Consider the following 12,246-nt stretch of genomic DNA (forward strand, 5'->3'; position numbering starts at 1 on the left):
TATGGATTCAGAGTATGTGGCCACACCCATCCATACATAGGGCACCTCACCAGGGTATGAGGGCAAACCTCCATAATTACTGCTGGCATTCCCATAACTTACCAGGCCTTACTGCCAGCAGGAGAGATGACTGCAGTCCATTTTACAGCATGGCTACATATATATATATATATTTTGCTTATATCCGTGTGTGCCCTCTTTTTGTAGATTTCTGGACTCCTCTTTGAGGGTCTATTTTATGTTTTCAACGTTTCCTTTGTGGTTCATATTGCAAAGCACTATCGGTGTTTTTGAAAAAAGTGATGCACTACTAAATATAGGTATAATATATGATCATGGCAACGCAATGCCATTTGTCATGGAGCCATGATGACAGGACACTGAGGAGATGCCACCGGAGAAGCTAAGAGCTGAGGCCCCGCACATGTATGTATACCTTTATTTATATAGCGCCATTAATGTACATCGCGCTTCACAGCAGTAATACACGTGACAATCATATAGATAACAAATAATACAAATAACACATAATGGGAAGAAACGCTTCAGACATAAAAGTAACATTTAGGAAAAGAAGTCCTTGCCCCGAAGAGCTTACAATCTAATTGTCCCTTCACCGAGCCCCACAAACATCCCAGACGGCCCTGCAACCATGTATTTATCATAGTAAGAAAGAGAACTTCCAAAGCTGGTTAATAAATAAACATAACCAGTAGAGTTGCAATTTTTCTCGTCCTACATACATACAATAAATGTACTTAATAGCTTTGTTTTGTAAAGAGAAAAACAGATTTGTTACTCACATGTGCTCGCATTTCAAGGTTTTTACAGGGGTTTGCAGCACTTCCTGACAGATAGGGCAGTAAAAATCTTCATCTGGAAAAAGCGCAGATGAAGAAGATGCTTTATCCATACGTGTTTTGAGGATGTGTAGCATACCTAGTCCAGTTTTAGTGTCTCGTTTAAGGATGATTAACTAGACTTTGCACTTCAGCTGACTGCGGTTTTTCTGGGAAGTTTCTGCAACAAATTAGTGAATAGTGAACGATGACGTCAGTGATACACATAACTAATAATTCATTCTAAGCCCCCAATTTAATTTCTTCAAGCGTCGATTTGAGCTCAATGAGTTCAATCGCTGAATCGGGTGTGCTAACCCAAAATGGTGCTCGATGAATCTACCCCATAGATTACAGTTCTGCCCCATATAATATAGCTCTAGTAGCAGTAAATATGAAGAGACCTGGAAACTCTGTACAAACCTTATACAGACTAAAAAACAAACTATAGTATATACTCTAAAAGGTCCTCCAACAAATATTCTTAAGAACTATTATTTTAAAAACAGAAAGAAAATCCTTTGCACCTAATTACACTTTAAATATAGCTACCCACCAGGAACATATACCCACCAACGTCAAAATGCAATCCTTTGCATCATGTTGAGCTGCGCACAAATTTTGCTTCACAACAGTTGCATTTCTTAAGTACTCGACCTTACAAGTTTGATTATTCTAATACTAGTACTTGGAAGAATTGTTTCTGATAATCTTCGTCAGGAAATAAGCATAAACTAAGAAAAATTATCCGTTTGGAAGGAAAACCATGATAAAGAATAGTGGGCAGCAGCTACCACTGCTTCAGTTTACCAAGCAGTTTCTGTATCTGAGTTTAGGAGACTGTGACATCATCCCTTGTAGTGGTTTGCATGGCAACCAGCTTTTCAGCAGCTACTACTGAGTATACCTGTCAAGTATTTCTTTACTTACCTTATGAATAGCTTGAAAGGACTGCATGATAACAGGGAATCAATGTTGTTATTTCTCTTATGTTTTAAACTGAAATGTGGACATGTTTTATATGTATGTTTTCTAAGGTAGATTTTCAAAGGTAGACTGAAAACAAATGTGCAATAGTAAGTGAACTCTAAATTTTACCCAAGTTGAGCGTTGGCATCTTGGCAACAACAAGTGATCATTGTTTTTTGTTGTTTTTTTTGTTTTTTAACTGAGAAAGGATTGAATGATAAATAAAACTTAGCTTAAAAATGACACAACAAACACTATCCTAAAAACACCAAAATGTTTGAAATCCGTCATGCAATTATTTTATTGGGTTCTTTGTCTTGGTATAAGTTTTGCTTTCATCATGTATGATAATGTCCTATCCATTATTATCAGATTTGTAAACTAATTATGTCGTTTTACTTTTATTTTTTAATATACATTTTTTTCCACAATGCAGACAGCAAAATGATTGATCCTCCATATGGACACAGGATGATATCAAAATAGCAATACATACCTGTAATGAATAAATGTATGTAACCCCTTGTAAAATGCATGCAGCACTCACACTCACTGTCCCGTCAGGCTCTTCTGCAATGTGCACTCGGCATGTGACTAATGATAGACATGATATCAGCCAATGGCAATGGACTTGAAAGAGGAGGAACTATGGTGAGAGGAGTCTTTAAGAGGCCCTGGCAGAGGATGCGGGGGCAGAGCTTCCGCATCCTGAGGGATCTCAGGACTAATCAGTGGTGGTTAAGAGCCAGACAGCGATCCGCACAAGCTTAGACACTAACTGAAAGAAGAGAAGGCTAACTCCACGAGTGGAGCCCAGCGGAGCATCCATTCGACATTCGCAGGCGGCACACGCATCCTCAGAGGGGATCCTCAACGGAAGCCAAGTAAAGGGTACCGAAGCATTTCTGAAGTACAGGCCTGCTGCATGAATACCCCAATTAATAGCTGCAACCATGTACCGACACTTTCACATAGGCCCTTATACATTGGGTTGGGTGGTATCAGAGAGACACGGACACACACTTGCACAGCATTTTGTGGGAATTGTTTATGTTCTTATGTATTGGATGTGCCATTGAATGATCCTCCAGTTCAGCGGTGCGCAAATTTAAGGTTGTTATCTCATTTTAACTTATCCGTACCCATGTCCCTAAAGCGGCATTTAAATAAAATTCCGGGGAACCACGGGAGGCCTCTGCAACCTCTACTTACCGAGGTTCAGCGGGCTCCAGGACGCGTTACCATGGCAACGCGGCGTCATTCATGTGACGTCACAGTTGCCACGGTAACATGACATCAAATGACACAGCGGGTCACAAGACGTGATGTCACACGACCCCGCAGCGCGAGGTAAGGAGGGGGCGCACCAAGGAGGAGAGCAGGCACAGAAAAAAAAAGTTTGCACGTCTCTGCTCCAGTTGATCATCATATGGTTTAGCTGGGTAAATGAGACAATTACATTATAAATACCTTTATAATAAACATTACTGTAGTCTGCTTCCCTTTGTCTGACGACAAGCCAGGAAGGAAAGCGCCAGCATCTGGAGGCGTTTGATGCATAATGGTGCAGGAATGCAAGCAGATTCCAATGTTGGTCGGCAGAAGAGACCCCAAATCATCATCTTTTATGTGCTGTTCTCAAGCACTGCTTTTGTGAGAAGTCAATTGTTGTTTTAATATACTTTAATAAAAGGTGAAACGCCAGAAGTATTTGTTTGTGTGCTTTCTCACTCTTCTCTTAGGATTTCTACATGACACAAGAGCTGTGAGATTTACTACTCCCCAGCGTAGAGAATTATACACCTGCAAGGATTTATGTTTGGTCTGGACTGTATATATAATATATACTGAATATATTTAGATACATAGACATCTGGTATCATTTAAAAAGGTGTAATGGTGCAGCGGGATTCTTGTGATTTATCATTGGTCACCAGTCAGGTATGGTAGTGGCGGATCTGTCATACACTGGCCACTGAATTCTTCACCAACATTCAGAGGAAGCTATAGAATTACTTTTCGAAAGGAATATGTGGGGTCTATGTGAATGATGTATGCCTCCCTTAGGTTAGGTATATACATCCATGGCATATTTATATGGCATGCTGAGGAAGGAACAATCTACACAATTTCATTGCAGTCTGGTGCTGTCACATTAGGAGGATGAGAGGTGCACGTGATTAGAAATAAAGAGGTCATCTGAGGGGTAGATCCTCAGAAGTGCACTAAAGAATGGCAAATAACATTACTGTACCTAATTAGGTAATGGACCTTATTTTCCTCCTGATTAATGGGTATCCACGAGGCTAATGATATGCAAAAGTAAGGTCCGTTAGCAAAACGACCAAGATAACGTTACCTGGATGAAGGGGAATTACCATAACCTAAACAAATACACTGCACATGCACATTGTGAAAGAACGTTATTAGGGAACGTTAGCACACCCCAGCTGTAACTACCAGCATGGCCCAGTTGATGGGACCTGTTATGATCCTGGTCTGGACAATGTAGGAGAGCATAGACACATTGCCGGGCACCTCTTTCTCAACCACATCAGGCGTACTTTGTAAATATGTTTATATATGTTTCTCATTGTCTGTAATGTATATACTTATGTTTGTTGAATATTATATACCTGTATGTTATATATATTTTTATTTTCTTTTGTACACTCAGTGTCTGAACTGTGTGTACTTAAATATTATTTTGGTTACTTCTGTCTCCTTGAAAATCATTTTATCATAGTTAGATTAATTGTGGTAAACTCATACTTTATACCATAAATTATATATACAATAGTAGGCTAAATAAACAAATCTAACATTCACTTTCATCATTAAACAACATAAAGTTAATTCCATTAAATAAAAACAAAATAATACATTTGAATTTGTTGCAGTGTTTCAGCCATTTATATGTTCCACCATATATCTATTAGTATAACATGTCATGCAAGGGTTTATTTCTACACTCAGTCCATTTATATGGGTTCCACTTAAGACCTTCCCTTTTCCCTTGCAGGCTATTTGGAGAAATAACACAATGCTCCTCTGGGTTTAGAAGAACATAGTGAATCTTTGAGCCGGCGCTAAATATTGCTGTTATTAGCATAACCTTAAGAGTAATGGAGGTCTGAGCTTCTCCATTGGTAGGTAAAGTGCTCATTACTATAGGATTTGCATATGAAGAAGCCTAAGGTCCGTTAACATGTATGGTTCCCTTATTTTTAAGAAAAATAGCTGTACATCGTAGCGTTAAGCAGCTTTGGGGACATGGGTACGGATACGTTAAGAGGAGATAAAGTAACCTTAAAAAATGATCGACCTTCTGAGGATCTGCCCCTTAGTTTCGTGTCCCACCATGGTGCACCAAACATGAACACAGGAGACTTCCTAGTCTATTTCACCAACTGTCATTTCACACGCAGATAGCAGTATGATGTGAAATGTTTCAAGTCATTTGCTGTTGTCATTTAGCCCGGAATATAAATTGGAGTATAGTAAGGTGATATCCATAAGGGTTTGCAAAATTGTGTAGCACTTATAAAGTGTTCTGCACTTTCCTCAATTAGGCTCCTCCTTCTCATCCATCTCCTTTCCTTGCTGTCTCTCTGTCTGCACCTCTCCTTGCTGTCTGTCTTCTCTCCCCTCCTTGCTGTCTCTCTTCCCCCCTCCATCATGCCTATCAGAGGGGGAGGGATGTGCATCATCAATGGCTGTCTCTGGGAGAGTAACAGGCATTCTGCCTATCACAGAGGGATGTGCACACATCCTTAGTGAACTATATATTTATATAGGCACATACACACACACACACACACACACACACAGTCAATGTGGTTTAAAAAAATGCAGAGTAATAAAGGTCCAAGATTATTTTAACAGTTTTGTTTTTTACTGGGAAATAGTAACTGGTGGTAAATTTTGTAGAGCATTTCCCCTACACAGTATGTGTGTGTATAATTAGTCGCACATTTTGAGTACAACAAAGAATATGACATTTATATAGCACGTACAGCACATGCAATGCACTACAAATGATTTATTTTGACAGACGCCATACATCCCTGCCTGCAGAGCTTTTCTATCTCTATTACAGGCTATTGAAATAAAAGTATAAAAACTGGTATATTCCAAAAAGTCTAAATATAATATTGCCAGACAGTAATTCAAGGTAGACAAAAATGACCCCTTGTCACATAATATCTGTAGAATAGGACATTTCCATTGTAAAAATGTGTAGCTATATACATTACAAAAATCATAAATTGTATTGAAAAGCTTTCAAATGCAACACAGTAATTTCAGCAACTAAGTAAAATATTGGGAAAACAAGGACAAAACCCATCGTTTTTGCACATACTGATGTAGTAGCCATTATTGCTCCTGCTAACGTGATGCAGCAGGACACAAGGTACCAGCGGAAGCAGCCGCCGTTCTAAATAGATTATACACATGCAAAAAAAAAAGGGGGTGGGGCCAAGGCCTGCAACATCTGTATACCAAAGATTTGTCCAACCTTAACACACGTGCTAGCTTATCTATATACTTACAGTTACATTATTTGGATGCATTCCTTCTATTGTTTAATTATTTGAAGCTTACTAGTAAATAAAGTCACATTACATCTTGTGGGAAGGCACTCCGTTACCCAGGTGAACCAAAGAAAGAGGAAGTTGTATGGACATCCTTATTTACCCAGGTGAACCAAAGAAAGAGGAAGTTGTATGGACATCCTTATTTACCCAGGTGAACCAAAGAAAGAGGAAGTTGTATGGACATATGTTAAGACAGGCACAAATAGGTATTTTAATCATGTTAGAAAAATGTTTATTAAAAGGATCGATCAACATTTTGGTTCTCGTCAATAAAGGTCCCAGTGTGAACCGAAATTAACACCTTTAAAACCTGATAAGAGTTGTGGTGCATGTCTTCACATAATTACACAGCAATTATGCAATCTTAAATAATTTTCCCAGTAGTGAATACCACAACCCCATCTTTATTTATGCAGCTCGCATCATTTGAACCCAAAAAACTGAGCAGTGTGGATTACTTCTTTTAGCAGCCAAGTAAAGCTATAGAAGTCAATGCTATCTGTAGCAGTTTTTTCCCCACCTAATGTACACCGCTTGTCCTTCCAAAAACTTCTACATTATGCACCAGACAGGCTCTCGCTGTAGCCTTTGTATAGGTCAGACTTTCTAAAGGAAGCACTCTGCTCTCTCACAGTTGGATGAAGGGATATTGGTACTAGATTAAGATTTGATCAAATCTAAGGTTGGTAAACAATAGTGGTACCCACTTGGCAATCCCAAGAGAAGGGGGTTCGTCTGTAACAAAAAAAAACAAACCCAACCTCTTATTAAAGACAGTGATATCACAAAATAGGGAGTAGACATATGATATCGAATCCCTCCAAAAGTCTCAGCTCACCAGGTTTACAAACTAACTTTATAAAAAATTATTTAAAACTTCTAAACTAAGATTTTGCTAAAAAAGGGTGTCAATGACCCTTAAACATGTCACTACCATTAGTAGTACTCTCTGGTCCCAGCACAATTGCACTTTTAACTTCTAATGCAACAAACACATCACAGAAAAGTGGGGTTACCACACACCTTTTTTATTTCCCTTCAATGCCCCTTACTCAGTCTGCCCTTGTTTCCCTCACCTCCATTTCCCCGTATAGATTTATTGTCTGTAACATCACGTTCTCTCCTCTGAGTTTTCTATTGACTCTTGTTAACTTTATTCTGTGTCAGTGCCACCTATAGCCACACCGAACTGATGGCAGCGATAGGTTTAATAGGATCAAACTAGGTGATAAACACCGTAAAAGACAAATTTAAGCATTCCCTCCGATTGTTGTATATACAACAAGGTCTCTGAGTAAGGGGTTTGTGGTGGAGGAATTGTCAATGTTGTTCCGCTTCACATCTGAGGGCAAATTAGCAATGGAGACATGATAGAGAGAAGCGATAGGGCAGTACAATCAATCACTTCGGTTTAACCTATTAAACACATCACTGCCACAATTTAACTTGGTCATATGCGGAATGCCTCTTTAAATCTCTGTTACACGCTCACTTCTAGGTCCCCTTTTCTCTTTTCACCTCACGTAACCTCTGCCATTTTCTAGCCTAGTTCAGCTGAATTCTTGTTTCCCCCCCATGTTCTCCAGTTTCATACAAATGATCCCTTTTTTCTGTCCATGCTGCTTCCTGGCTTTTTTGTATCCCATCCACTGCTATTTTTCATTCCATCAGTTTCACATGGTGTGTTGTTGCAGGTCCATAGGAAGTCAGACTTTATTGACCAATGAACAGTCCAATTGTTCGTGTTGGAGTTTTTTGGTTTGTTTGTTGTAAAGAAGCGATGTAAGAGAACTCTTAGTTGGTAATTTAAGCTTTTGTGCGCCGTCACAGAAAATAATTGTGGGTATTAATAGAATATGTCAGGATGTGTCCACAAAAATACATCTAGAAAAACATAGTACAGTATGGAGTTTAGCGCACTAAACACTATCTGTAGATTAAAGAATGTACACAACGGTCGCCAGCTTCGGATTGCAATACAGGGTCGAATAGTCCTTCAAAAATGTTTTACAACCCCAAGTTGTTTTGCATCGTGAATAATCAATGGATTTTGGCAACAAACAAAAAAAGCCATTGCTAACTTCTGTTAACTATTGTTCTCCAATCATTTCAGAACTATTTTTCTCCAATCATTTCAGAACAAAGAGGATCTAATGATATGCAGTTTTCTTCAAATAACACTGTAAATGTGCTGTCTTCATTAATAGGGCAACACGATACGTCGCCAACACTTTTAAACAGCATAACGATCATCCAGTGAACTTCTCTTCTGCTTGGTCCATGGGGGTTAGGATCTGTTTGAATGTCTCATGTAGTGCATCAAAGAAAGATCTAAGACTCTTTCAATAAGTGCTTCCTCCACTACGTTAATATCCTAAAAAAAAAAATAGATATTGTAAACACTTTATAATAATAACTTGCTAACAATTGAAATATGAACTTATTATAAATTGTTCTGAGCAACTCATCGATGAGCTCAAGTCTGACAAGAGTTTGACTCAATATTAGATTTTCTAATTCAATGACATCTACCTTCCTAGTCCTTTCACTGGGCAATAATAGATTTACCATTTGAAAAAGTATTCCAATACCACCCACTTACACATTTACTTGGCACAACATAATAGCCCATATTTTACAAAGCAGTGCTATTCCCCCAAGGAAATGAGCCACACGGTGTCTTCTGCTGCCCAGTGTGTTATTTAACAGCACAGCTTAGTAATATAGCTTAGTAATATGGATAACAGAGTGTCTACTGCCCCCAGTGAGAAATGCACATCATACTTAGGCATAGTAGCTCTCTAACCTCAAGTAATTTCAATGTAATCTAAGGCACAGCTACTGAGCATAAAGGGTTTCAACTTGGCTGTCTCACTCAAACTTCTACTGCATTCCTGCCATGTTTTTTGTATGGAAGAAGCCTAAGCAAAAAGCAATACAGGTTGATAGTTTCATGCACTTGCATTGCAGTTCTTTAGAGTCAGGCTTTTGGGCATCAACATAAACCCTCTAAACCTATCTTAAATTTGGAAACAAATGTTAAAAAATTAAGAGAATGTGCTACGTTGGTAAGTGGTTTACCCTTCTAAGTAGTGCTGATGCTATACTGAGGTCACAAGCTAGCAAACCTAGGGCCTCATGCAGTAAGCGCCGATAAGGCTTTTATCGCCATTTTCCCGCCAAAATTGCCTTTGTGATTCAGTAAGCGCCGATAAGTGGACAAAATCTGCATTTTTTGTTCCTGATAAAAATCTATCGGCAGGCGGGTGCCGATAAGCCACTTATCGGCACTTTTTGAACTCGGCTGAATTCAGGTAGCCCCGATCAGATTTGCGGTGCTGATCGGCACTCCAGAATTGAGATTTCACCGCCAATCCGTCCCGCTAAAGTTGGCAAGTTGGTGGAGGAGAAGAATCGGCAAGGTCGACACTTAGAAAAAATCAGGCCTTTTACCTGGCTGGGATTGATGCCGGGGGTCTCCGGAGCTGATACCCGCACCGGAGCCCCCCGGCATGCATCCGAGGCAGGCAAAAGGCATTTAAAGGCCACTTCATTACCTTAGCAGCTAACCGCTAAGGCAATGGAGGGGTTAAGGCGCCGTGCCAGGTTTATTGTGGGTAGCGGGGGTGGGTGAAGGGGGTATATTGCCCTTCTTGTTTGTTTAGGGCTTGCGGGGGCGTTGCGGGTGCACTTAACCACTTCACGACCGTAGCGGTTAATACCGCTACGGTCATGAAGGGGTTAAGGCCTCCTGCTACCCACCTGCAAGCCCTAAGCAAACCACCGTTGTGGCCAATTACCCTCTTCACCCACCCCCGCTACACACAATTAAAAAAAGATACACACAACAGGCCCACACTTTAAAAAAAAAAAAAAAACTATATAAATAAATACATATAAATAAATATATATATATATATGTATATATATGTATATATATATATATATATATTACCCCAACAACCCCTATACCCCCCTGACATACACATACAGTATAGTAATGGGCACAATTACTATTATCCACAAATGGATAATAGTGAATGTGGCCATTTTAAAGACATAAATAACAATAAATACATTAAATACATATAGCACTCACCCTTGTCTGGCTGCCACGATGAAGGCCATCCTCATCTTCATCCTGGCCATGCCCCCTCCGCTGCTGCAAAACATACACAAAAATAAAAATATCCAATGTAATGTCCCCTAACCCCTTAAACACCATAGCGTTTATTAACCGCTACAGTCATTAAGGGGTTAACCCTCCCCCACCCACCACTCGGGACGCCTACATACCCTCCCCCACTAACCGCCCACCCCGTGAGGCCTAACCACCCTCACCCACTACCCACTACCCACAAGGGAGGCCTACCCACATACCCTTGGGGCCAATACCCCCTCCCCCCACCCACAATAAAAACAACACACAGCCCCACATTAAACATTATTCTATTTATTAAATACATTACCCACCCCCTGTGCCCCCCCATAAATACATGATTTATTCTTTTACATACAGGGTTCATACCCCAGCCCCACGCGAGTTCCCGGCGGGCTGGCGGGTCACCTGAGAGATCTACAGCGTACCAGCAACTTGTTTCACACAGGTTCTGGAGGCCTGTTGGTGGGTCCCGCCAAGCGCCATGGTGGTCTCCTTGGGTCACCGTGGGCCACAATTGGGTCCCAGTGGTAGGCCCGCAGATGTCTGGGAGCACCGGGTCAGACCCACAGGTGTTTGCGGGCGTCGGGTAGTTCTCACGGGGGTCTGTGGAACTCACGAGTGCTCACTACGGGTCCGCGGTGCCCCCACGGATGTGGGACCATCGGTTCATCCCCGCAGACTACGGGTCCGCGGTGCCCCCACAGATGTGGGGCCACCGGTTCATCCCCGCAGGTGTCACCCGTGGAACCACCAGCCTTATACCCGTGAGATACCCGAGGATACCGCAGGTGGTCTCCAGAGGTCTCATGCAGAACCAAGGAACCAACCCTGAATGTAAAAAAAATAAACCAGGCCTATACATTCAATACATACATCCCACCCCCCAACACCTACAGTATAATAATGTTCCAATTAACTATTATCCAGATAGGGATAATAGATTATTTGTCCATTATTAAACACATTAACTAGCATAGTAAAATAAATAAAGTACTACTGACCTCATCAATAAGAAGCCCCCGTCACCAGCAACATCCTTGTCTTTCATTGCCCACAAAATACATAGCCAATACATAGCCAATACATTGCAATTATATTCAGATATCAATTAACCCCTTAAACACCTTATCGGATATTAACCGCAAAGGTAATTATGGGGTTAAGCCACACTGGCCCGATACCCACCCTTCACTCATTCATTTGTATAGTGGCTTCATCATGCAACTATATATATATATATATATATATATATATATATATATATATATATATATATACACATATTATATATACACACACTAATTTAATTGATTAAATTGATATCTGAATGTAATTGCAATGTATTGGCTATGTATTGGCTATGTATTTTGTGGGCAACGAAAGACAAGTATGTTGCTGGTGACGGGGGCTTCTTATTGATGAGGTCAGTAGTACTTTATTTATTTTACTATGCTAGTTAATGTGTTTAATAATGGACAAATAATCTATTATCCCTATCTGGATAATAGTTAATTGGCACATTATTGTACTGTAGGTGTTGGGGGGGAGGGGGATGTATGTATTGAATGTATAGGCCTGGTTTATTTTTTTTACATTCAGGCTTGGTTCTGCGTGAGACCTCTGGAGACCACCTGCGGTATCCTCGGGTATCTCACAGGTATCAGGCTGGTGGTTCCAC

At 40.4% G+C, this 12,246-nt stretch overlaps 2 protein-coding genes across 5 annotated transcripts in view; both read right to left on the bottom strand.

Annotated features, from left to right (window-relative positions):
- Positions 1-1,664, bottom strand: part of LOC142486048 (E3 ubiquitin-protein ligase RNF138-like) — a 61,282-nt gene extending 59,618 nt beyond the window's left edge. The window contains exons 1-2 of the mRNA XM_075584714.1: positions 1,413-1,664; positions 804-1,020 (exon numbers count right to left, since the gene is read on the bottom strand). Coding sequence (XP_075440829.1) covers positions 804-937 — 134 coding nt within the window. The 5' untranslated portion in view covers positions 938-1,020; positions 1,413-1,664. The remainder of the gene's footprint in view (positions 1-803; positions 1,021-1,412) is intronic.
- A 4,017-nt stretch (positions 1,665-5,681) lies between these two features.
- Positions 5,682-12,246, bottom strand: part of RNF125 (ring finger protein 125) — a 30,112-nt gene continuing 23,547 nt past the window's right edge. For 2 of the 4 annotated variants that reach the window (XM_075584757.1, XM_075584744.1), the window contains exons 6-7: positions 10,506-10,568; positions 5,682-8,780 (exon numbers count right to left, since the gene is read on the bottom strand). In XM_075584757.1, coding sequence (XP_075440872.1) covers positions 8,694-8,780; positions 10,506-10,568 — 150 coding nt within the window. In that variant the 3' untranslated portion in view covers positions 5,682-8,693. The remainder of the gene's footprint in view (positions 8,781-10,505; positions 10,569-12,246) is intronic. The other 2 variants (XM_075584766.1, XM_075584748.1) reach the window with 1 other exon arrangement.

The sequence above is a fragment of the Ascaphus truei genome, chromosome 2 (assembly GCF_040206685.1).
Source record: "Ascaphus truei isolate aAscTru1 chromosome 2, aAscTru1.hap1, whole genome shotgun sequence".
NCBI classification, from domain to species: domain Eukaryota; kingdom Metazoa; phylum Chordata; class Amphibia; order Anura; family Ascaphidae; genus Ascaphus; species Ascaphus truei.